The sequence below is a fragment of the Herpailurus yagouaroundi genome, unplaced genomic scaffold, assembly GCF_014898765.1.
Source record: "Herpailurus yagouaroundi ecotype Mexico unplaced genomic scaffold, PumYag 188, whole genome shotgun sequence".
Taxonomy (NCBI): Eukaryota; Metazoa; Chordata; class Mammalia; order Carnivora; family Felidae; genus Herpailurus; species Herpailurus yagouaroundi.
In genome coordinates, this window is record NW_024412419.1 from 20516100 (window position 1) to 20538847 (window position 22748).

General features: G+C 49.0%; 1 protein-coding gene across 15 annotated transcripts in view; it reads right to left on the reverse strand.

The window, feature by feature from the left end:
- Nucleotides 1-814: 814 nt before the first annotated feature.
- DTNB (dystrobrevin beta) overlaps nucleotides 815-22748 on the reverse strand; it is a 215950-nt gene continuing 194016 nt past the window's right edge. For 5 of the 15 annotated variants that reach the window (XM_040496239.1, XM_040496236.1, XM_040496234.1 and 2 more), the window contains 5 exons: nucleotides 11537-11696; nucleotides 10616-10705; nucleotides 6699-6752; nucleotides 3188-3222; nucleotides 1044-1285 (listed from right to left, as the gene is read on the reverse strand). In XM_040496239.1, the coding sequence (XP_040352173.1) occupies nucleotides 3218-3222; nucleotides 6699-6752; nucleotides 10616-10705; nucleotides 11537-11696 (309 nt within the window). In that variant the 3' untranslated portion in view covers nucleotides 1044-1285; nucleotides 3188-3217. Of the gene's footprint in view, nucleotides 1286-1401; nucleotides 1534-2771; nucleotides 2787-3187; nucleotides 3223-6698; nucleotides 6753-9700; nucleotides 10479-10615; nucleotides 10706-11536; nucleotides 11697-22748 lie in introns of those variants that run through there. The other 10 variants (XM_040496232.1, XM_040496230.1, XR_005797198.1 and 7 more) reach the window with 9 other exon arrangements.

Below are 22748 nucleotides of genomic sequence, written 5' to 3' on the forward strand. Positions count from 1 at the left end.
CGGAAGCTGCTGTGGAAGGCCAGCCCTCCACGGGCGTGGGGCCTCTCCGCAGGCTCCCATTTCCTCTCTGCTCTCACACAGCTGGAGCGATCCAGGCTGCACCTGCCCCTCATACGTAGTATTCATGACATGGAGGCCCTGGGCCTAGCAGCGCACAGCACTCCCGGAATAAGCCTTGACCTCCTTCCTGGGTGGGAGTAATGAGGAAGCGGGGACAGTGAGAGGGAAGGATGGAGAGTCAACCCCACCCGTTTCACCCTGGCTGCGCCCTCACGAGGTTTCCACGTGACTCCCTCCGTGGGTGGCTACGGGCTGAGCCCACTGGCTCCGCAGGCAGCGGGCAGGGGTCCGCAGGGGCGTGTGTGTTGGGGGGATGAGAGAGCCAGCTGTGGGGCCTCTCACTTCATTCCAGTCGCTGCCCTTTATAAATATTTATAGCCGTTCCACTACTAAAAATAACATCCTGGAGCCCAGGGAGCAGAAAAAAAATAAATGAAAATCACCGGGCATTGGGATTGATTATCATGTGTGCCAGAGCAGAATGGAACCCTGAGAAGGGGGAGGTGGCGGGAGCACAGCGCCCGGGGGTCAGTGCTCCCTCTGGTGGTCACCGGTCAGCGCTCCCTGGCCGGCCGGCGGCGGGCTTTGCTGCAAAGAATCCTCTCCCGGGCTGCTCTCTGCTCCCCCTTGCCGCCTAGGCTGCTGAGCAGCGAGCGGCACCAACCGGGGCGGAAGCCTAGCTAACCAGTATGAGAGAAAGGAAGGAGGCTATTTTTAGCACTGTGGCCAGGGTGTGAATATCTGTAAAACTCAGTAAAGCCTGAAGCTGTCTTTGCACGACACAGGGAAGAAAACCTGTTGGTTTTTAAAGGTCAAAGGTGGTGAGGAAAGTTGTGCCCCCACCCCAGGGAGCACGCGATGTGCCGGCAAGACGCCAGCAAGAACTCCATCAGGTCACACACACAGGAGATTCGTGCTGTTTCTTTTCTCTTTTCAACCTCCCGGTAAATTCCTGTTGCAGAGATGAGACCGTGGCCCGAGGGGAGTGAGGAAGATGCTAGTTCATGCAGGACTGTGCAAGGGGGAGGCCCACCGGCGGCAGCGGCCTCAGGCAGTCCCTCCCATTTCCCACCGGCTTGGGCTCCCCTCTTCCTGCCAGGTAGTGACGTCTGGCAGCCTGCAAGCCTGGTCCAGGTGTGCAGCCGAAAGATGGACAGGAATGCGCCTCTGGGGGAAGATCTCGCCTTCCTCATGTCAACGCCAGCTTGCTGCATGTCCCCTGTGCCTGTGCAGGACAGACACGCTGTTACTCACGGGTGCTGCAGAGGGTCTCCAAGCAAATGCTGCTAACATCTGCCGGGGCAAGGCAGTGTCCTGGGATGGGGCCGTCGGGATGCTTACCTTTCAACTCAGAAGATGCAAAGAGTCGATAATACTCGTGCTCCTTTTTAGGGAAAGGGGCTTTCTCTTTTGTGGGGGGTACCTAGAGTTTTTTGGGAGTTGCTGCTGGGGTCACAGGGTCAGGAAACGTTTCTGGGAAGAAAGAACGGGGTTTACAGTGCGAGGTTTGGAATGTGGTGCTTTTTTGGGAAGAAGGATTGTGACCGAGGAGAAGGGCACTGAGCTTGGAGAGGTGCTTACAAACACTGGGTGGCAGGGACGACAGCCTTAGATTCAGGCCGGAAGAGGGCAGAACTTAAGGGTCTGTGAAACTGAGCCACCTGAGTTTTTATGCTTTTCATTTGACTCTCTACTCCTGATGAGTTTCTCCTAACTCCCGATCTGAGGTCTGAGGACAGCGTCCGGAGACCCAGCTCCGCTTCCAGTTCTGGCACCAAGCTCCCAGGCCGTGGGCCTTCTTCATTCCCTCCTCTGCAGGAAGGGGGGGGGGGGGCCAGATGGCTCTGGCGTGCCTATCTTATCCCCCAGTTCGTCTGTGCCCCCGGGGAGGGGGGCTCTGGCAAGCTCCCGAGGGGCAAGTCAGCTCCTGACTCCCTGGTTGGCTGCAGCGGCCTAGGCCTGCTGTTGGGAAGGGCCTTGCCTGAATGTGCAGTGACTTTAGGTAAAACCCTGCCCAAGCCCCGGAGGCCCTGAGATTTCCAGGGCAGCGGGAGAACTTCTGCAGCTTGGGTGCTTCCCATAGAGGCTTGCACAATCCCTGAGTCAGTGCAGGCTCCCAGACGGCAGGTCCCGCAGCGCTGGCAGAACAGAGCCCCGCAAGGGCCGGGTGCACGTGGGGGGTGGGGCCGGCAGGAAAAGGCCTGGAGACGTTCCTTTTTTGGGATCGTGGGGCTGCAGCCCTGGCTTTTCTGCCTGGAAGATCTGTAACTGAGGAAGACGGCCTAACTTTTAAACACAACAAGTGGGGGAGGGGAGGGAAAGAAAGATTGACAAATAAAGAGACATCTCGCGGCCAAACCAAAGACATCTATCTTCCAAAGAACTGTTCTGAACAGACTGGTTGTCCAATTATTTTCATCCCTTCTTTCTAGCAAGCAGGCCCCGGAGCCTCACTGTCTTGGAACTGGGAGAAGAGTCGAGGTCCTCAGATGGAAAGACGTGAAAGACTACCTCCTAAAGCAGTGAGCACTGTCCCAGAGGGAAATCTGTATTTTCATTAATTTTTTAGGACGAGGGGGTGAGGGTTGGCAGGCACCACAGGAAATGGCTTGGTCGGCTCTACTGGAGTGGATGTGACCCTGGAGGACGGAAATACGTGTCTGTGGCCAGGTTCCAAGGCAGATCAGAGCTCTGGGTGTCGGAACCCTGGGGCGCCGGCACAGACCCTGGGAGAGAAATGATGGTGGTTGTGGGCAACCAGCAAGGTGGCAGAGGTGGCCGGGACGGCCTTGGCCACTGGCTCCCAGAGCCCGTGTCGGCTGGCAGCTCTTGGGTCTGTCGGCTGCATCCAGACGCCAGTGATACCAACCGATGCCCGAGGCCCAGGCCAGACCCAGCGTAGAGCAAGATGGGCCAGAGCCCGGAAGAGGGGCCAAGAGGGTATGATAGCGGGGCCGGGGCAAAGCGAAAAGGTGAACTGGGCTCTTTAAGAAAAACTTTAACTGGAATCTCTCCCCTTCAGGGTGGCTGGCTTGGAAAGTGAGACCAAGGAAAGGGAGGAGGGAAAGGAAGACTGTGGGTACAAAGGGAAAGGGGCCGTGGGGAGGGCAGAGAACACTGTACTCACCCGCGCTTCCTCTCTGTCCCGGCTCCTCTGCTAACCTGTGCAGCACGGACACAAACAACACACGGAGTCACGCCTGGGGTGTCTCACCAGCCTGCATCTTCTCCCCGGGGACTACCGGCCCACGCACCCACGGGCTTCTGGACTTCACTCTCCCCTTTCTGCCCCCTATGCTGGCTTTTCCCAACCAAGTATGAAAAGGGCCAGGAGAGTCATGCTACCTACAACCAGCACCTGCAACGGATGCAGAACAACCATGGAGAAACAAGTGTCTCTCGGGAGAGGGAAAATACTACTACTAAAATGGAAATGAGGCCACCCTAAATCTAGGGAGCAGTTATATCAGGGGGCGCAGCCCATCTCGTTCTGAAAGTGACCAAGGTGAGAAGGAATTAAATTTCGATACTGGCGGTGTTTCCTGCCTGCAGGCGTGTCTGCTTGGGGATGCTCAATCACTCTTGCTCCCCCTGAAATCTTGAACACCGACTGCACCCACAAAAGCCTGAGAATTCACAGAGGGCCGCTGCTGTCAGCCTACCGGACATACACCAGTGTACTCTGAGCGAGCAAACTGGATTTACAGCTCCCAACACCATGGGTGGCAGGTTCTGGGAGAGGCAGTTCTGAAGGACAAAGGAGCATAACATGAGGCCCTGGAGTGGCCGAGATGAATTTCGGGCTCTGAAGTACCGTGTCAGTCTGTTTCATCTGTGTAGTCCTGGCGACAAGGACTCTGAACACCCCAGGCGAGCAGTGAGGGGACGCGAAATCAGTGCGGCACCCCAGGGGAGCAGAAGCATTCCCCAGAATGCAGCCAGCCAGAGATCCAGGGTAAGGCAGTGAGGGAGCTGAGATAGGGGTGAATGTGCTGGTGAAGTCTGGCTTGGTCACGAATTCTTCAAAAGTGCCCATTTGACTCTTAGGGTTTTTGCACTGAGCAGACTATGCCTGCCTGGTGGGGTGCTGACCAAATTGTGTTTATGTTAGGTCAGCATCACTTCAACCCCAAAGAAGCACATCTCCTCTCTCTCTATGGTTGACAGTCACTCTTCTCCAACACCTCGGTGACCGCGGTTACCGCCATGTTGGTCTATAGTAAAATCTCATGTCTAGACCACGGCAGACCATCGGAAGGTCCATCTGTAAAAATACCTGGCTTGTACCTCCACCCACACACCTGCCACAGTTCAGCTAAGAAGACATATCCTGAGACCTGTATGTACAATGCCAAGAGTCAAACATTTGTTTAAAACCCTACTCAAGTCTCACCCTGGCTCTTAACACTCTTTTCCTTGGGATGGCACCTAAAGCCACAGCAACGGAAACTCAGGTGTTCCCACAAGGTCTCACGGGGACAGACAGAAACGTTGGTGTGTGCACTGGAAGAGAGATGGGGAGACACTAAGAGCAAGAGGGGCAGAGAGGAGCGATGCTGGCAGAGAACACAGGTGCAGACAGAGGCCGCTGAGACCAGGGGGCACCAGGCAAGGGGAACTACGCCTGTCCACATGTGAGATGCAGCCCACACCCAGCCCTGAACCAAGACCAGGGCTGCAGTCCGTGGTCATGGCAAGGCCCAAGTGGTCAGGGCCACCCTCCGTGTGCTGCACACAATGCAGGGAGGCTGAGGAGAAGCCATGGGAAAAGCTACTGGGAAGGGAGGGTCAATGGGAAGAGAGGCCAAAGCAGCAGATGTTACGTCTTCAGCCAAGAACATTCCACATGAACGCTAGGATCTGGATGAGTTGTGTGTGTGTATGTGTGCGTGTGTGTGTGTGTGCCCGCGCGCGCATGCGTGCGCACGCATGTGACTGGAGCACGTGTTTACGGAGTGTGAACTTATCTCTGTGCATCTCCTCCCCGCTTCGTCTCTTGCACAACAACCCTCCTGCCTTCCCCCTGGTCTGCTCTCGGCAAGCAAAGGGTCTTCTCTACCATTCCCTGTGGCACTGCTAGATGTCTCAAATACAGCTGACCTCGACTTCTGACATTTGGGCGGCCATGCCAAATATGCCGTGGTCCTCAATCCCGCACAGTTGCCGTCCACTGCCTCGCAGGCCTCACTGACTCCCTAGAGGACTGTGGCACCTGGACTCTGCTTCTCCACTCCTCCCAGGATCCTGGACAGTCTGAGTCTGGTGGCAAACTCTGAAGGCCTGCCTCTCCTGCCCCGCGAGCCCCTGTGGCAAGCAGCACGGCAGACCCTACCCCCAGGCACCCCCCTCCCTTACCTTCCCACCTTCTTTGCCTGCAGCTCCCACTCCACTTCTTCCCACCCTTCCTTACGACTTTTCTCACTTCGCCTCGTCTACCAGCTGCATGGGCGCTGATTCCCAGCTCTGCCAGCTATGATCTGTGCAGGTTATTGAACCGCTCTGAGCCCTGTCTCAAATCCTGTGAAATCAAACAGGAAGGGTGTGCTCAGTGCAGAGCATTCAGCAGGGGTAGAGAGAGTGGGCACACCTTCAGAGCCCAGCCTCCTCGCGGCCGCTCCCGCTCTGTCCCTGACGAAGCACTCTCTAGTACATCACCTGGCTTACTTCCTTGTATGTGAGAATTTACTGACACCTCACTATGTGCCAGGCACTCTTCTGGGCACTGGGGATACATCCTGAACAAAACAGACCGAAATCTCTACCTTGTGGAGCTTATCTTTTGGAGGAATCCAGAAATAGACATATTAATATAGGACCGAAATAAGAGCTCATATAACTCCCAAATGTTTTTTGTTCAGCATGGCACAGACACATGAAAATTAAGTGTGTGAAGTGGGGTCAGAAGGACCCAGTTCACACTGAATCTCTGCTGCTTTACAGCTACGTGATCTATACTTCTGAGAGCCTATTTTCTCAGTGGTAAAATAGGGACACTGTTATGTGTCTCACAGGGTTGTTAAGTGTCAAATGAGATAATACGTGGACATCATTTAGCACAGCTCCTTGTTCATAACAAGTTATTAAGCAAGTTTTCTATACAAGAAAACGAGGAAGGCATTACTGTCCTTTGCTGATACCTTTCTTTATTGCTTTTAATTCTTCCATCAAGGCCAGAAAACCCCTTGGCTATTCTGCCCACAAGAATCGCTTCCTTTTCAGAAATGTTTCTTGTATTTATAATCACACACTCAAAGTTTGATGATTAACTTTTCCTGCTACTTCATTTTATCTCCTATTTATTCTGCATATCTCTGTCTTGCCTTTCTGACTAGATTATAAACTCCTGGAGGCAAAGGGTCATGTTCTGTGCTCTGCTGGTATCTACTTCCTATATCCGAACCATCTATCACAGTATCTGGAAATCAGGAGGCTTTTCTTGATCGCCTGACACCGCCACCTCCAGGGCAAACCTTGATGGTCGGTTGGGAAAAGTAGGCAGAAGGAACTGTGGGGGTTGGAAAGCTTTGGGGGAAGGGGCAGCAGGAAGGAAAGCAGAAACAAAAGGGAGGGGAGTTTCCCTCAGGGGCTGTCCAGCTCTGCCTCCCACTCAAACTAGGGGTCCTGTGAGCTGCCTTTACCTCTTTCTTTCCCACTTTGCATCTTCTTTTCTTCTTCCTCTGCACCTTCCTCTGCTGTGGAAACAAGTCCAAGGAGGCCAGTGACCCTTCAGCACAGCACAAGCATAGAGGGAGGGTGAAGGTGGTAACTCAGAAGGCTTGGGACGAAGCCCTAGCTAAAGGCTCACGGTCCCAGGCCTGCGCGGGTGCTGACGCTCACCTAGTACACGCCCTGTGTGGTGCACACCCTAGCACTGTCTACCCATAAGCCCTATGCCCTTAGGGGCAGCACAGCTGAGGTCACTCACCTTGCTGCTGGTTCAGTTGCTGGCTTCCCTGGTGACTAGGTCGGGGGTGGCTGCCTCTTCTCCATGCCCGCTTTCCCTAAGGTGATGACACCCACTAGGGATACATCTAATACCTTGCATTCAGGTTCAAGAAAGCAACCATAAAAGTTCATGGTGGGAGAATACCTAGATTAACACTGGCTTGTGTTAAGAAAAAACAACCAGGGGTGCCTGGGCGGCTCAGTCGGTTAAGCTTCCAACTTTGGCTCAGGTCATGATCTCTCGTTCATGAGTTTAAGCCCCGTGCTGGGCTCTGTGCTGACAGCTCGGACCCTGAGGCCTGCTTCAGATTCTGTCTCCCTCTTTCTCTACCCCTCCCCCACTTGTGCTCTGTCTGCCTCTCTGTCAAAAATAAAATAAAACATTAAAAAAAAAAATTTTTTTAATAGAAAAAAGAAAAAACCACCAAAAGGGGGCGCCTGGGTGGCTCGGTCGGTTTCTGCTCAGGTCATGCTCTCCCAGTTTGGTGAGTTCGAGCTCCACGTCAGGCTCTGTGCAAACAGTATGGTGTCTGCTTGGGATTCTCTCTCTCCCTTTCTCCCTTCCCCTCTGCCACTCACACTGTCTGTCTCTCTCAAAATAAATAAATAAATAAATAAATAAATAAATAAATAAATAAACTTAAATTTTTTTTTTTAAAACATAAAAACCACCCCAAACTAGAAGTTTCGGCTGATAACAAACTTCAAATGACTGAACAGCAAAGTGGCTGTGTGTTAAAAGCTAATGTCCTCAAAGGTTGCTTTCCCTGGAGCCTCCCTGAGCGAAAGCAGGCATGGAGAAGAGGTGTCACCCCCAGCGCAGTCAGCAGGGAAGCCAGCAACAGAGCCAGCAGCGAGCTGGGCTCTGCAGGGAGCACATCCCCCGTGATAGGGAGGAGTGTGCTCAGCTCTGGGAGCTCATTTTGAATTGGGGCCTTGAAACTCTCGACCATATCCCAGTGTTGGCAAGCAAAATGGTGAAGTGAAAACCACATTACGTTAAGAATGGCTGAAGGAGGGGCGCCTTGGGTGGCTCGGTCTGTTACGTTTCAGTCTCTCCATTTCAGCTCAAGTCATATGAGGTCATGTTTTGTGAGATCGAGCTCCTTGTCGGGCTCTGTGCTGACAGCGCAGAGCCTGCCTGGTATTCTCTCTTTCCCTCTCTCTGCCCCTCCCCTGCTTGCACTCACTCTCTCTCTCTCTCTCTCTCTCTCTCTCAAAAAAAGAATGGCTGAAGGAACATTGAACAGCCACCTAAAGAGAAGGCGTAGGGACAGCCATGTTACCTGTCGTCAAACACTTGAAAGGCCAAATTAATAGGAGTAGGAAGGACTGAACTTACTCTGGGTGGCTTCAGAGGGTGGAATGAGGATAAACTGCTTACAGAGAGGCAAATTTTGGCTCCCTGATAAGAAAGACCTTCCTCATGATGAGAGCTGGTCATGAATGAGCTCACTGGAAATATTCAAACAGGACTTTTACATCGGGCAGCAACCTGGATTAGATGACTTCTAAGATGTTTTCCAACCTTTAGATTCTACTATTTGTGAAAGTATTTTGAAAAAGATGAGGAGGACAAGCTACATCTATAAACAGTATGCTCACATGGTGTGGAAAATACGTAGAGACAATCTGAACATCTCACCTCATCCTAACAAAACCCTTGGTGGTGACAGTAAACGTGTGTGGGTGTTGGGCCAGCCTCTTCCATTCACTGAGAAACTGGCAGCTCGCATGTAAAGGGAATCTGTTTCTGAATTTTGTAAAGGTGCTGTCATGTGTGGACTTAGTCCACATCTACCTGTGGACTTCAGGGCTTGGGAGGGAACAGAGTCAGTGAAAGGGGCCCTCGTGGGGCTGTGAATCTGACATCTTGTCCCGTGTGGATGGAAGGGCTCTGTGGTGGGAAGAGCCCTGGCTTCAGGTTCTTCAGACCTAAGTTCTAGGACCAGCTTCACCCTTTCAAGCAAATCACTCTTCTGATAATCACTCACTGCATTTCTGAAGGGGACTAGACGACATGCTCTCTAAGGCGCCTTCCAAATACATCACATCATTTTGTTAAAACCACCCTTTCCTACCATAAGAGATTGCTGGGTATCCCTGTGACCTGTTAGTTTTGTGGAGCTGTTTGGTCTCTGTGTGCCGTGTGTTTAATGGTGTCCGGTTACCTCTCATCTAGTGTGATGAGCTCATGAGCCACTGATTTTGCCCAAACCCTAGGAAGTAGTCACAAGGCACGGTGTGATTAACGTCCATGGCCTGAGATTCTTTCAAAAAGTGGGATTTCTGGCATCTGTGGGAAGTTCTATTAGGGAAGGGACTCTCTAGTCACCCGTGAAGTCATGTCAAAGGCAGTCACCTCTTGTATTTATGTGTGTTTATCATACAATAAAGAGGGGGCAGTGCTTCTGAGGATTGAGGAATGTGACCAGAATGGAGACTCTGTCACCTTCACACCCCCTCCACGGGAGAACTGGCATCTTAATTGCATTGAAAAAAACAACCTAGGCCATACGCTTACTCTCTTCTAAGTGGAATCAGGCAGATTTGAGAGTGAAGCCATGGGCCAGACCCATGACAACACTAAAGGTGTATGCTTTCTCCTTCAAAGGTCTGAAGAAATACCCAAGGCTTCCCTTCCCTAAGAGCCTGGACTGATGATTTCAGTGGATGTGTTTGAACAGTCCATGGAAACACTGCTTTATATTTTTATTTAATAACCTTGTTAAGCGACTTCAACATATTCAAAAGCATTATATTAGGTGAAAAGAACAAAGGAGGGCCATATGTAGTGCTCAGGAAGGGAACCTATGTGTTTAATACGGAACATGGGAATCTGATTACTCTACACCGATTAGTAAATACCTGGCAGTTATAAAATGAAGAGAGTCATGGGGAGTCTTGAAAATATGACGATAGGGGAATGGCCTTTTATTATTTCTCTCTTTCATGGGTTTTATGTAAGAGGAACAATGAGGTAAGGGTGTCTGGAAAATCAGTGAAATAGCTAAGTGATGGAGAGACTGAGGAAGGAGCCACAGGGAAGACTGGACAGAGGAGCGAAGGAGCAACAGACTCAGGTCACAAACGTCACATGAAATCAGAGCCTAGTCGTGGACAAAAGGAGAGAATAGGGTTTCAAAACCAAATCAAATAGGAGAGAGCAGAAAGGCAACTGGGAGAAAGTCCAGAAGCTTTTGTGGCTGATTCAGTTCCAGTCTTCCAGGAAAGCCTCAGAACGAGGCGGTCGCGCAGCCCTGGGGGGAGAGAGGCTGTGGACGGAGAGCTGGTGGAGGACGAATGAAGCAGGGAAGGGGCTAACTGTGTGTGCGTGGGGCTCTGAACTTCTTTAAAGTCTGGATTGGGTCTGTCCTGCAAGGAGCATTCTTGAGAGAAACATAACGTGTCAGCGTCTCTGTGTGATCACGTGTGGCAGAGAGGCTCCCTGGGCCAAGACGTCCAGTGTGTTCCTAGAAGGCAAAAAGGCTGAGTGGTGAACTGAGGTGGCGTGTGCTACGTGATGATGTTTTACCACGTGGCGAGGACGTGAGGAGGGCGTGGGGATGGAAAGGGGCACGTGAGGCCGGGCAGGAGCTCTGGGCTTCACCTGAGTGGAGCTCCTTCACCAGGGATGACATGGTGTTGGTGATGGAATCAGCGGCCACCAGCAGGTCACTGCGGAGGTTTCTCCTCGTACCTGAGGACAGTCAGAGCAGACGGCGATGGCAGGTGGGCGGGCGTGGAGAAAGAGCCGAGCGCACGCCTCGGTCTGCCAGGCCCTAGATGCGGTGCAGGGCACCTAGGGGAGATGGGGCATCTCCACCCGCTCCCGGGCACATCAGGGGCACGAGGCACCCAAGTCCTCCTTCTCCTCCCTCTTCTTTTCCACCTGAGGAGTAGGAACCCGTCAGCGGCACGCTTCTCAGCCACGATCAAGGGAGTTGGATTCCAGAATGAGAGTCGGATTCCAGGCTCGTTGGCCTGATGTAGGACTTTACTCTCCGCCAGCTCCACCAGGCAGTACTTTGTCTCCCTGACAGGACTTCCTTAGCCACGGCGTCTTCCCCCAACTATATGACACGGCTGGTCGCTAGCCCCTCAGACAGTTGTAGTGATCCTGTGCTGAGTGTGCCTTCAGCAAGGCCCTATTTAGAGCTCCACTCTTCCTTCTCTTAGTTGCTCTAAAGAGTTTCCAGGCAAAGCATGACTCCAGGAATGATGCCACCCAATTCCTCCAGAGGAGGCAAAGCCCAAAGGACAAGGCATTTCCCATAACCCGGGGGGAAAAAAAAGCACAGAAGCCCCGGAGGCCTGCTCTTCACAAACTTACGAAGCCTGTAGACCTCCCGTTGGGAGACCAGCCCATCTAAATGAGAAGGGACCAGCACTTGACTTATTTATACTGTATATGAAAATCTGATCGTTTAAAGCTAAGCCCACAAAAGAAACTGGAAAAATCTCAGTAGGAATCTCATTCACATTTCCAAACCCCTCTAGCTCTCCAGTGAGCTCTGCTCCCAAATCTCACCTTGTGCAAAGGCCTCCTGCATGTCTCCCCCGACTCCGCTCAGTGGGTCTTGCGGACAGTGGGTGGGGGTGGAGCCAGCAGACGTTGAGCGGACAGGCATGGGCATCGGGCGGCCGCCTCCGTGAGTGGGGGATGTATGTGGTGATCCTGTGGCCTGAGCCTGGGAGAATCAGAGATGAAACGTGTTACCTCAGGTATCTTACCTCTTTGAGGAAGGAGAAAGTCCTTCTACTCAGTCAGTCTAAGCCAGCCGAAAGAGCTCAGTTCAGTGGGGCAGTGCACTGCGTGATCACATTTGAAAGGAAGGAGTCAGGCTGCCTCCAGGACTGCAGAGAGGAAGAAAAGGAAAAAAGGAAGGAAGGTGGGGGCGGGAGAAGGACAGAGAATCCCATTAGACTGGACTAAAAGTGGGAGGAAAAGCAGAGGCTAGCATGGAGAGGGGGTCCTCGCAGGCAGACAGCCTGAGCAGAGTGGCTGGGTCCAGGATCTGAGACGGGCTGGGGCCACACAGTTGGAAAATGATACACAAACATCTTTCTTTTTTGTTTGCAAACACATTTACGGACATGACCTCACTTGACCCTCACAATAACTTGTGAATGAATAGAAAGGGTGTATGTTCTTGTGCCCATTTTATGGTAGAAAAACACAAAGGGAAGCGGAAGAGCTTTGTGTCAGGCCAACACAGCTCACGGAGATTCTGGAAGAGGCCCTTCCACTCCCAGGGCAATGGCGGGCACCCGGCACCTCTGAAGTCCCAGCCCGAGGGGATCACGCTCCTGAGCGCGTGTCCGAGCTCCGCTGCAGGCTGCTTCCCAGGGGCCGGGTCGCCGCACTTGCCAAAAGCACACAGTGAGGCTGTCGGGGCCATTCCATGGGGACAGGTGAGGACGGACACACACCTGGTGGAAGCCGAACTTTCCCTGTGAAGGCTCCGGTACAGTTTCGGAGGAAGCTTGGAGCGAGGGGATCACATTTAAAAATTCTAGTTAAAGGAAGCTCACTGAGATTTGGGCCCCGATGCTGCTCTTCAGAACAAGGGACACTGGGTGTGACACGGGGCAGGTTTTCTGTGGAAGCAAAACTGGGAAAATAGAAGCCAAAGTGGGCAAATGAGTTCAAATGAAGAGATTTATCTTTTGGGGATCTAGCTCAGAAACACCCCACACGACAGAATCTGCCCCAAACACGCTGACGGGCTCCGAGCACAAAGCCTCACCTCAGCGCTTCGGCCGGCGTGCGAGTGGCGCCACAAAGAAACAGTCTGTTCTCTAACCCTTTGGTTTGTGTGAGCGTATGTGTGTGTATTTTAATTTGAGAAATTTAAAATATACAGAAAGCTAAAAAGCATAACATGATAAACACCCACATTGCAAACTGTTCATAGTTTGTCAAATTCATTTCAACTTAGAAACGCCGCAGAGAAGTCTGAAGACCTATTAGCGTCCAGTCCCAGTCTCTCCTCTCATCCCTTCAGAGGCAACAATCGTCAAAGATTTTGGGGTGAATTCTTTTTCCTATGTGTACCTATATAACTATGAATAATGTATGCTATTTCATACTTTAACATTTTGCATCAATGGTATCATACTGTGCATATCATTTTGCAATTTGCTTTTATCACTTAGCATACTTTCTGAGATCTTTCCATGATACAAATGATAGGAACTTAGACCCTTACCTCACATTGTATATCAAAACTAATTCAAAATGGGTCATGAAACCCAGGAGACTTTTAGAAAAAAAGGTTAAGCAATGACTTTTTAGTTATGACACCTAAAACATAAACTACAAAATAAAATGATAAATTGGATTTCATGAAAATTAAAAACTTTTTTCAAAGGACACCTTTAAGAAGGTAATAAGACACTTCACAGAATGGGAGAAGATTTTTACAAATCATCTATCAGATCAGGGGCTTCTATCTAGAATCAGAAAGAAAACTTACACTCAATAACAAAAGGACAAGTAACCTAATTTAAAAATGGGCGAAGGGCCTGAATAGATGCTTCTCCAAAGAAGACATACAAATGTCCAATAAGCACCTGAAAAGATGCTCAACATTGTAAACCATTAGGGAGATGCAGATCAAAACCACAATGAAACACCACTTCACATCCATTAGGATGGCTACAATCAACAAGGTGGACAACAACAAGTGTTAACAAGGATGCAGCTTAGTTGGAACCTTTGCACGCTGCTGGCAAGAACGGAAGATGGTGCGTTCCTGCTGCTTTAGAGAAGAGCCTGACAGTTCCTCGAAAGATTAAACACTGAGTGCCACGCGACCCAGCAATTCCACGTCTCGTGTATATACCTGAGAGGAATGAAAGCACAGGTCTGCACAAAAATCTGTACACAAGTATTCATGGCAGCATTATACATAAGAGCTGAAAAGTGGGAACAATCCAAGGGTCTACCAACGGATGAATGATTTAAATAAAATGTGGAATGCAGCCGACCCTTGAACAATATGGGTTTAATCTGCATGGCTCCACTTGTATGTGGATTTTTAAAAAACCATATTTAATTTTGAGAGAGAGAGTACATGTTGAGTGGGTGTGGAGCAGAGAGAAAGAGAGAGGGACAGAGAGAATCCCAAGTAGGCTCCACGCTCAGCGCAGAGCCTGACGTGGGGCTCGATCTCAACAGCCATGAGATCACAACCTGAGCTGATATCAACAGTTTGGATGTTAACCAACTGAGCCACCCAGGCACCCCAATTTTTTTTGATAAATACAGCACAGCATTATAAATGTATTTTCTTTATGATTTTCTTCATGACATTTTCTTTTCTCTAACTTTTTTTGTAAGAATACATATACATATAACATACAAAATATGTGTTTTTTTGACTGATTATGTCATGGGTAACATATGGATCATCAGTAGGCTGTTGGTAGTTAAGTTTGGGGGGAGTCAAAAGTTATACACAGATATTTAACTGTGCAGGAGGTCAGTACCCCTAAGGCCCCCACCACTGTTCAAGGGTCAATGGAATATGATTCGGCAAGTAAAGGAATAAGTACTGATACATGTTACAACGTGGACAAACCCTGAAGATATTATGCTAAGTGAAATAAGCCAGTTACAAAAGACAGAATATTGTTTGATTGCATTTATATGAAATGTCCACAACAGGCAAACCCATAGGGACAGAGAGTAGATTGGTGGCTGCCTGGGGCTGGGGACTTGGGAGGAATGAGGAGTGAGTGCTAATGGATGTGGGGTCCTTTCAGTGGGTGATGAATTGTTCTAAAGTCAATTGTGGTGATGGTTGCACAATTCTGTGAATATATTAAAAACCACTGCATTATAGACTTTAAAATGGTGAACTGTTTGGTATGTGAATTTTATCTCAATAAAAATCTTATAAAAAGGACACCACTAGAAAAAATAAAAAAGATAAGTCACAGACTGGGAAAACATATTTGCAAATTATATCTGATAAAGAACTTGTGGGTCTTTGCAATGATTTTTTTGAATATGACACCAAAAGCAAAGGCAACAAAAGCAAAAATAAACAAGTGGAACCACATCAAAAGTAAAAAGGTTCTGTACAGCAAGGAAACCATCATCAAAATGAAGAGGTCAGGTCACCTGGGTGGCTCAGTTGGTTAAGCGTCCGACTTTGGCTCAGATCATGATCTTGCGGTTTGTGAGTTCAAGCCCCGCGTCGGGCTCTGTGCTGACAGCTCAGAGCCTGGAGCCTGCTTTAGATTCTGTGTTTCCCTCTCTGCCCCTCCCCCACTCGTGCTCTGTCTCTCAATAATAAATAAATGTTTAAAAATTTAAAAAACAACAAAACAAAACAAAATGAAGAGGCAACTTACTAAATGGGACAAAACATTTACAATCATATATATGATAAGGAGTTAATATCCAAAATATACAATGAATTCATTCAACCCAACAGAAACAAAACAAAACAAAACTAAAAACCCAATCTAATTAAAAAATGGACTAAGGCAGGGGTGCCTGGGTGCTTTAGGTGGTTAAGTGTCCAGTTCTCGATTTCGGCTCAGGTCATGATCTCTCAGTTGGTGGGATCGAGACTGTGTCGGGCTCTGTGGCGACAGTGAGGAGTCTGCTTGGGATTCTTTCTCTCCCACTCTTGCTGCCCCTCCCCTGCTCACACTCAAGTTCTCCCACTCTTTCTCTCTCTCAAAATAAATGAACATTTTGTTTAGAAAAATAATTTAAAAAAATGGACTGAGGAACCAAATATTTTTCCAAAGAAGACATACAAATGGCCAATATGTATATGAAAAGGTAGCCAGGGAAATGCAAATCAAAACCACAATGAGGCATCACTTCACACTTGTTAGGATGGTTATCAAAAAGGTAAGAGATAAGTACTGGTGAAGACATGGAAAAAAGGGAACCCCTGTGTACTATTGGTGGGAATGTAAATCGGTACAGTCACTGGAGAAAACAGAGTAGAGGTTCTTCAAAAAATTAAAAGAAAATGAAAACGACAGAGCGCCTAGGTGGGTCAGTCAGTTGGGTGTCTGACTTTGGCTCAGGTCATGATCTCACAGTTCATGGGTTCAAGCCCCACGTCGGGTTCTGTGCTGACAGCTCAGAGCCTGGAGCTTGCTTTGGATTCCATGTCTCCCTCTATCTCTGCCCCTCCCCTGTGCTCACTCTCTCTCTCTCTCTCTCAAAAATAAACATTAATAAAAAAAAAATCTTACAAGTTTGTATATCAATAAAGCAGAAATGGAAAAAAACACCAAGAATAAACTAAAAAAATAAAAAAGAAACTTGTGTCCAGAACATAGAAAGAACTCTTACAGCTGAATAATAAGAAAACAAACAACCCAATTACAAAACAGGGAAAGACTTGAACAGACATTCTACTGAAGAAGATGTACAAATGGGCAACAATCACACGAAAAATGCTCAACATGAGTAATCAATAGGGAAATGAGAAACTGAAATTACAATGAGATACCACTTACCTACTGAAAGAGCTACAATCGAAAAGACGAACAAGGACATGACAAAACCGAAACGCTTGTATGTTGCTGATGGGACCATAAAATGGTACACTACTCTGGAAAACAGGTAAGCAGTTTCTTAAAATGGTAAACATAAACTTACCATATAACCCTGCAATCTGACTGCTGTGTATGTGTCCAAGAGAAACGCAAACATATGTCCACCCAAAACTCAGACACAAATATTCAGTAGCTATGGTCTGGTAGGCCAAAAGAGGAAATAGCCAAAAGCTCATTGACTGGTGAATAGATTAACAGAATGTGGTTTATCCATTCAAGGAAATACTATGAAATCTCTTTTTGCTATTTTTTGCTGTTTAACTTTTATAATAATTTTCCTCTGACAATTAAACATGTTCTATCTTGTGAAATATTTTATTTTTGTCAGCGTACATGAAACATGTATTATCATTTTTTTTTTTCAGGGTATATATTTTTTCTTCCCAACTAGTTTATAAACATCTCAGGAATCCCATTTTGGTTGGATAACACATTAATCATTGTATTAATATAAATCATTATCACATATTAATCACTGTATCCTGGGGAATCACCTCTGTCTTTTACCCTATAATTACCATCATCCCCGACTTTTGGCCATTTTTGGGGGGGAGGGGACAAATAATAAAGTATACAATTAACTCTGGTTTGGAAAGTGCTTATGAACAGCCAGATCCAGCAGTTCCAGCCCCAGTCCAAGTGAGATAATGAAGCTGGGAGAGAGGTAAGAGAATGTGCAGAAAAGCAAGAAAGTCTGATGCAGTGGCGTGTCCCTTGCAGGGAAGTCCTATGAGCCAGCACAGTGTGGGATGCAGGAGATCGCAGACGCGGTGGACCCAGGCCAAGCCCCAACCTCTCTTGGGCTTCCAAGAGCTGAGGGGCATGGGTGGAAGATCGATGCCTGGGTTGCTCGGACAGCATCAAGGAAGGATCCCATGCACCCCTGTAGCCGATGGTTTCCCAGCTGCAGAGGCAACGAGCCTGAAGTGGTCTCTCAGTCACGGAAGAGTTAGAGCCTAACAGAGATCACGTGTGCACCCTGGCTGCCGGGGGAGCCTATGAATTCGGCTGCCTCGGCCGGGGAGTGAGGAGTGCTGCCTAGAAGAACCAGGCTTGGCCACAAGCAAAGGACCGGGCTGCCTCACCACACATGGAGTTGGAGCCGCGGACACCCCTCCCCTGATGCCACAGCACTCAGCATAGTCCCCAGGGCACAGCACCCATCTCGGTGCCAGAATCTGGGATGACTGGCTTCAGAGTTTGCCTGGAGATGCCCAGACTGTGTCCAGCTCAGACAGCAAGCACTCAAAAGGGATGAAGTCCATCCAGCTAAAGATTTCTTTTTTGCGTATCTATGTGGCTTGTGAAATTCAAATGCACTTCGCTGTGTGACAGTTGTCTGTCGTCCCCGCAGAGGGCTGACCCAGCATTAAGCACACAAGTATTCCCTAAATCTCCCTCAGTGCGATCTGGGTCAGGCACCGCTGCCTGAGGACTGAATGTCAGAGTCGCAAAACCCAAGATGAGCAACTAGGTTGCTTTTTAAGAACATGAAACCGAACCTCTGAAAGCATTTCAATAGGAAAATGATGATGGGGGATGAGGCAAAAGGGATGCACAAGGTGGCCAGCCACATGTGGCTAAAACTCTAGCTAAAGCCACATGTGGCTACAACTCTAGGATCAGAAAATGAAACCTATTGCCCACCATCGGCTTGGAAATAATCAAGCCCTCTTCCTGGGATCAGTGCCCAGGACATGCCTTCCGAGGAAGATAAAAAACAGGCTTCAGAAGTTGTCTTTGTTCAGAGCAGTAGACAGAGAAAAATGAAGACTGCTGGGAAGGCATGATTCTCCCCAGTGAATCTCAAGCACCAGCCCTTGGCTTTAGGGTCACGTTGGATTACAACAATGCTCGGATGGAACCATCAAGAGCCCTGTGTGAATTCAGGCTCCAGCAGAGCAACACCAGTTTGGCATCCCGGTAGGTCAGTAAATCCCAACTGCCCCGGGAGAGGCACAAACCACAGCCAATTGATACACACATACTTGAAGTCAGGCCCGAGGCCCGAGGCCCGAGGCCACGGCTTCAGGAAGGCCTAGAGACTGGGGTTGGTCTTGGAGGAGGTACACATGGGTGCAGGCATGCCCATGGCTGCCACTGGGTGGTTTAGACATAAAGAAGCAGGACGGGCGACAGGTGCTGCATCTACAGAAAGGCTTGCTCTCCCCTGCCTGCAGGCCTCTCTGCCTGTCGTCCTCTGGTCAGAAGCTCTCCACCCTCAGTGTGGTCAGACTAGCTCCTGCTGCCCCTCGGGGCATTTGCTTCATGGTCACCTCCTCTAGGGTCAGATTCCTGACATGCTCCTCAGAACTCTGACAGCATTAACCTCACCTCTCAAATTTTATCTTCCTTACCATTGTGCTTAGCACATGTAAATGCTTAATAAATGTTTGTTAATTGACAATGAGGTATATCAAGTTTCTGACCCTTTTTCTTCAGTAATGGAAAGTGGGAATGGAGCCAGAGCAGGCAGTAATCTCCAGGGAGCACTAAATCTATCAGTCATCAATAAAGCTTTGTGTGACATACTTAACCAGATGAGTAAATGTGGTTGGTGGGCAGACCTCTGCGAAGGCTCCCAATGACCTTGCTCCCTGCTGTCACACTCCTGTGTAATCCCCTCTCCTTGAATGTGGTCTGGGCATAGTGACTGCTGCTACTGAGTCAGGAGAATGGGATGTCACTTCTGAGATCAGGTTATAAAAGACTGTGACTTAGGTCTTGCCCATACACTCTTTCTCTCTCTTGTTTGTTCAGTCTAATGAAGCCAGCTGCGATCTTGTGAGCCACCCTGTGGAGAGGCTCACGTGACAAGGAACTGAGGCGGCTTCCAGCCACCAGCTGGCTTGAACTGAGGCCCTCAGTCCGGCAGCCCACGAAGAATCCTGCCAACAACATGTGAGTAGTTGAGCCTTGAGATGCCTGTAGCCCTTGTGAGAGACCCTGACCCTCAGCTTGTGAGGACCAGCATCTGGACTCCGGGCCTATAGAAGCTGTGAAGTAATAAATATTTATTCCACAAAGCCACTAGGTTTTGGGGTAAGTTGTGATACAGCAACAGGTAACTCATATTCTCAGGTTGATTTTCTTCTTGATACATTATTGGGTCAGTCCCATCTGAAGGACATTTGATGGAGAAGGAATGGGAGGGAAGGTTGTGGAACATGAGAGATCAAGCCCAGAGACTCAGGGAAAGAGGACTGTGAATGAGAATAGATGCAAGGATATATAATCAAAAAACATTTTACCCGATCAGAGAATGTGTCAAGTCCCTGAGTAAATGAGCCTGTCCTGATGCCGAAGTCCCAACCTCTTTGCTTTGTCAATAATCACAGGCCTTAGAGACGATTCTTTGCTGCCAATTCAAAGACTCAGAAGAGGATGGGGAAGTTGCAGGCTCTGAGATGGAATCCTAGCTCTCTCCACCACTCTGGGGTAGACACACAAAGAGGAGGTGTGATTCGGTGGGAAGGGCATGGCCTGCAAGTCGGGAGACCTGGGGTTTTCTTTTGACCGTACAGCACCTGCTTTTTAATTTTTCTGGGGCTCAGTCTTCTCATTTGTAAACTGAGTGGCATCAAGCAGATGATCTCTGAAGTATTTTTCTGATTTAAAATTCTATGATTCTATGCCTTTGGCCAAGTCACGTCATCTCAGTGATGTCAAGTAATCACGGCTTTGCTCCAGTCACAAAGAGGCTGTCGGTGAAGGATCTTCTGAGGGTTCCCGGCAGCCATCTCAGGGTCAGATAATGGCATGTTCTATACCGAACATACCTTTCTTTTTTTTTTTTTTAATTTTTTTTTTTAATGTTTTATTTATTTTTGAGACAGAGAGAGACAGAGCATGAGCAGGGGAGGGTCAGAGAGAGGGAGACACAGAATCCGAAGCAGGCTCCAGGCTCCGAGCTGTCAGCACAGAGCCCGACGTGGGGCTCGAACTCACGAACTGTGAGATCATGACCTGAGATGAAGTCAGACGCTTAACTGACTGAGCCACGCAGGCGCCCCCGAACATACCCTTCTCACCAGTACGGTGAGTACCAGAGATGCTGTCCGTTTAGATTCATGCACACAGAGCCTCTATGGAGGTGCAGGGAGCAGGTGACTGCAACAAGGATGATTCTAGCTCAAGACGCACAGAATTTCAATAAGCCCCTTCTAGTTACACGTCCACAAGCTGGAGTGCGCAGAGCACACAGAGTTCGAGACCCTGTTTGCAGTGCAGCGCAGCACTCTGGGCGTGCTGTCAGTTACCTACGATCCCGGGTAGGGATTGTTCACCCTCTGCCCTCTCGACAGGTCTGGGCCAGACAGATACACTACAATCTGCCTGGGGCACTACGTTGTGAAATTTCACCATGTCTCAGAAGCGCAGATGGGCTTTACATTCAGGCAAGCAGGACTTCCCCACAGAGACTGCCAAGCACTCCAGTCACTGCAAACCAATCTAGAATAAATGGTCACAGGAGCAGGCTGGGGGCAGCATCGCAGCTGGAACCTTGAAGTTATGGGGAACCTGAGAATCACACAGAAATCAGGAAAGGTGGGGGAACTAGTCAGGCGGTTCCAGGGGATGGGGATAAACTCTCCCATGCGGGTGTAAAACCATCTTGCGCCTCTGGGTTTGAGCTGCCAGGACAGGGGCAGTTAGCCTGGGGAAGCTAGGGAAGGTCTGCAATACGCTACTTGGTGTTCGAAGGTTTCCTGATGCAAGGACAGTGGGATCTTGCTGTAATACGACCTATAACGAAGGCTTGAATGCAGCACGGGCCAGTCACCAATGGCTGAACACAATACATGCCCTGTCACTCAGGTTCTCTGAATACAGAGGTCCCTTGTAGTTAGAAACAATTCTGCTAGAAGTACAGAGCTCGAGAAATACATTCTGAGAAGCTCTCTGGTCTGTTGGCTCTTCACTTCTTCTAAATTAGCAAAAGAGTCTAAAAACCTGAGAAAACTGGGTATCACATTCTAAGAAAAGGACTCAGAGATTATGCTTACAATTTCAGAATGTTCATGACCCCAAGAAAATAGCCTCTCTTTCAGTCCAACGTTCATTTTATATTTGAAGAGACTGAGGCCTAGAGCGGCCACAAGGTTCCAAATAAATCAGTAGGAAGGCTACGACTGGTACCCGGGTCTTCTAACGACCTCATATGGCTAGGAGAAAACCAAAGCATAGCACGGTGTTGCTGAGGCCTGGAGGAACCCATGTTTCAGTCGAGACCCGAAAGGAGAGTACAGTGATTATGACTTAGTTTCTTGTCTATGACACAAATCTAATATTGGAGCCAAAGCAGGTACACAGTATGCCAGAGAAGGTGACCTGAGGACACTGTGAGCAGAGACAGGAGCTCACAGGCTGTGGCAGAGAGAGCCGGCCCCAAAGGGAGAAAGGCACTGTCCTTAGCAGAAGGGTGATTTGCACCACACTCAGCTGTGTTCAGGCATCCTCGGCATGGTGCTTGGCAACAGGAGGGGCTCGAGAAATACTGTTTCCTCCCCTTCTTTTTCTTCATGGGACAGGTATGAATTTTTTCCTATCTCCTTGGTACACGCTACAGTTAGGTAATCGAGCCTGGAGCGGCTTGTGGCAAAAAGCCTGATTTTGAGTTACTGCCCTCTATGGAGCCCTGATAACTGTATCCTCTGCACAAACACAGACCCACCTGAAACTCTGAGCTAAGCTGTTATCATGGTACCAGAAGGAGGCGTTTTAGCCTCCATCTGTCTCTCTGACTCGTGGATACCTGCCAGGGAGCAGATGGCCTTTGTGGACAATTACCTTCATTTTGCTGCAGTGTATTTAAATTAAACAAACTGGCCTCTTTGCTGCTGATTTTCAGAGGCCCTCTCAGAAAAACAGCAACAACAACAAAATCCACAAAAATCAACCCTGGGAGAAAGGAGCTGCAAGTCTGAAATTTAGATAAGGCAACCCTGACTGTATAGAGGAATGGGATGTATAAAGAATGGACTTTTTTTTTTTTAATGTCGATTTATTTACTTTGAGAGAGAGAGAGAGAGAGAGAGAGAGAGAGAGAGAATCCCAAGCAGGCCCTGTGCTCAGCTTGGAACCTGATTCCGGGCTCAATCTCATGACCCGGACGTCATGACCTGAGTCGAAATCAAGAGTTGATGCTC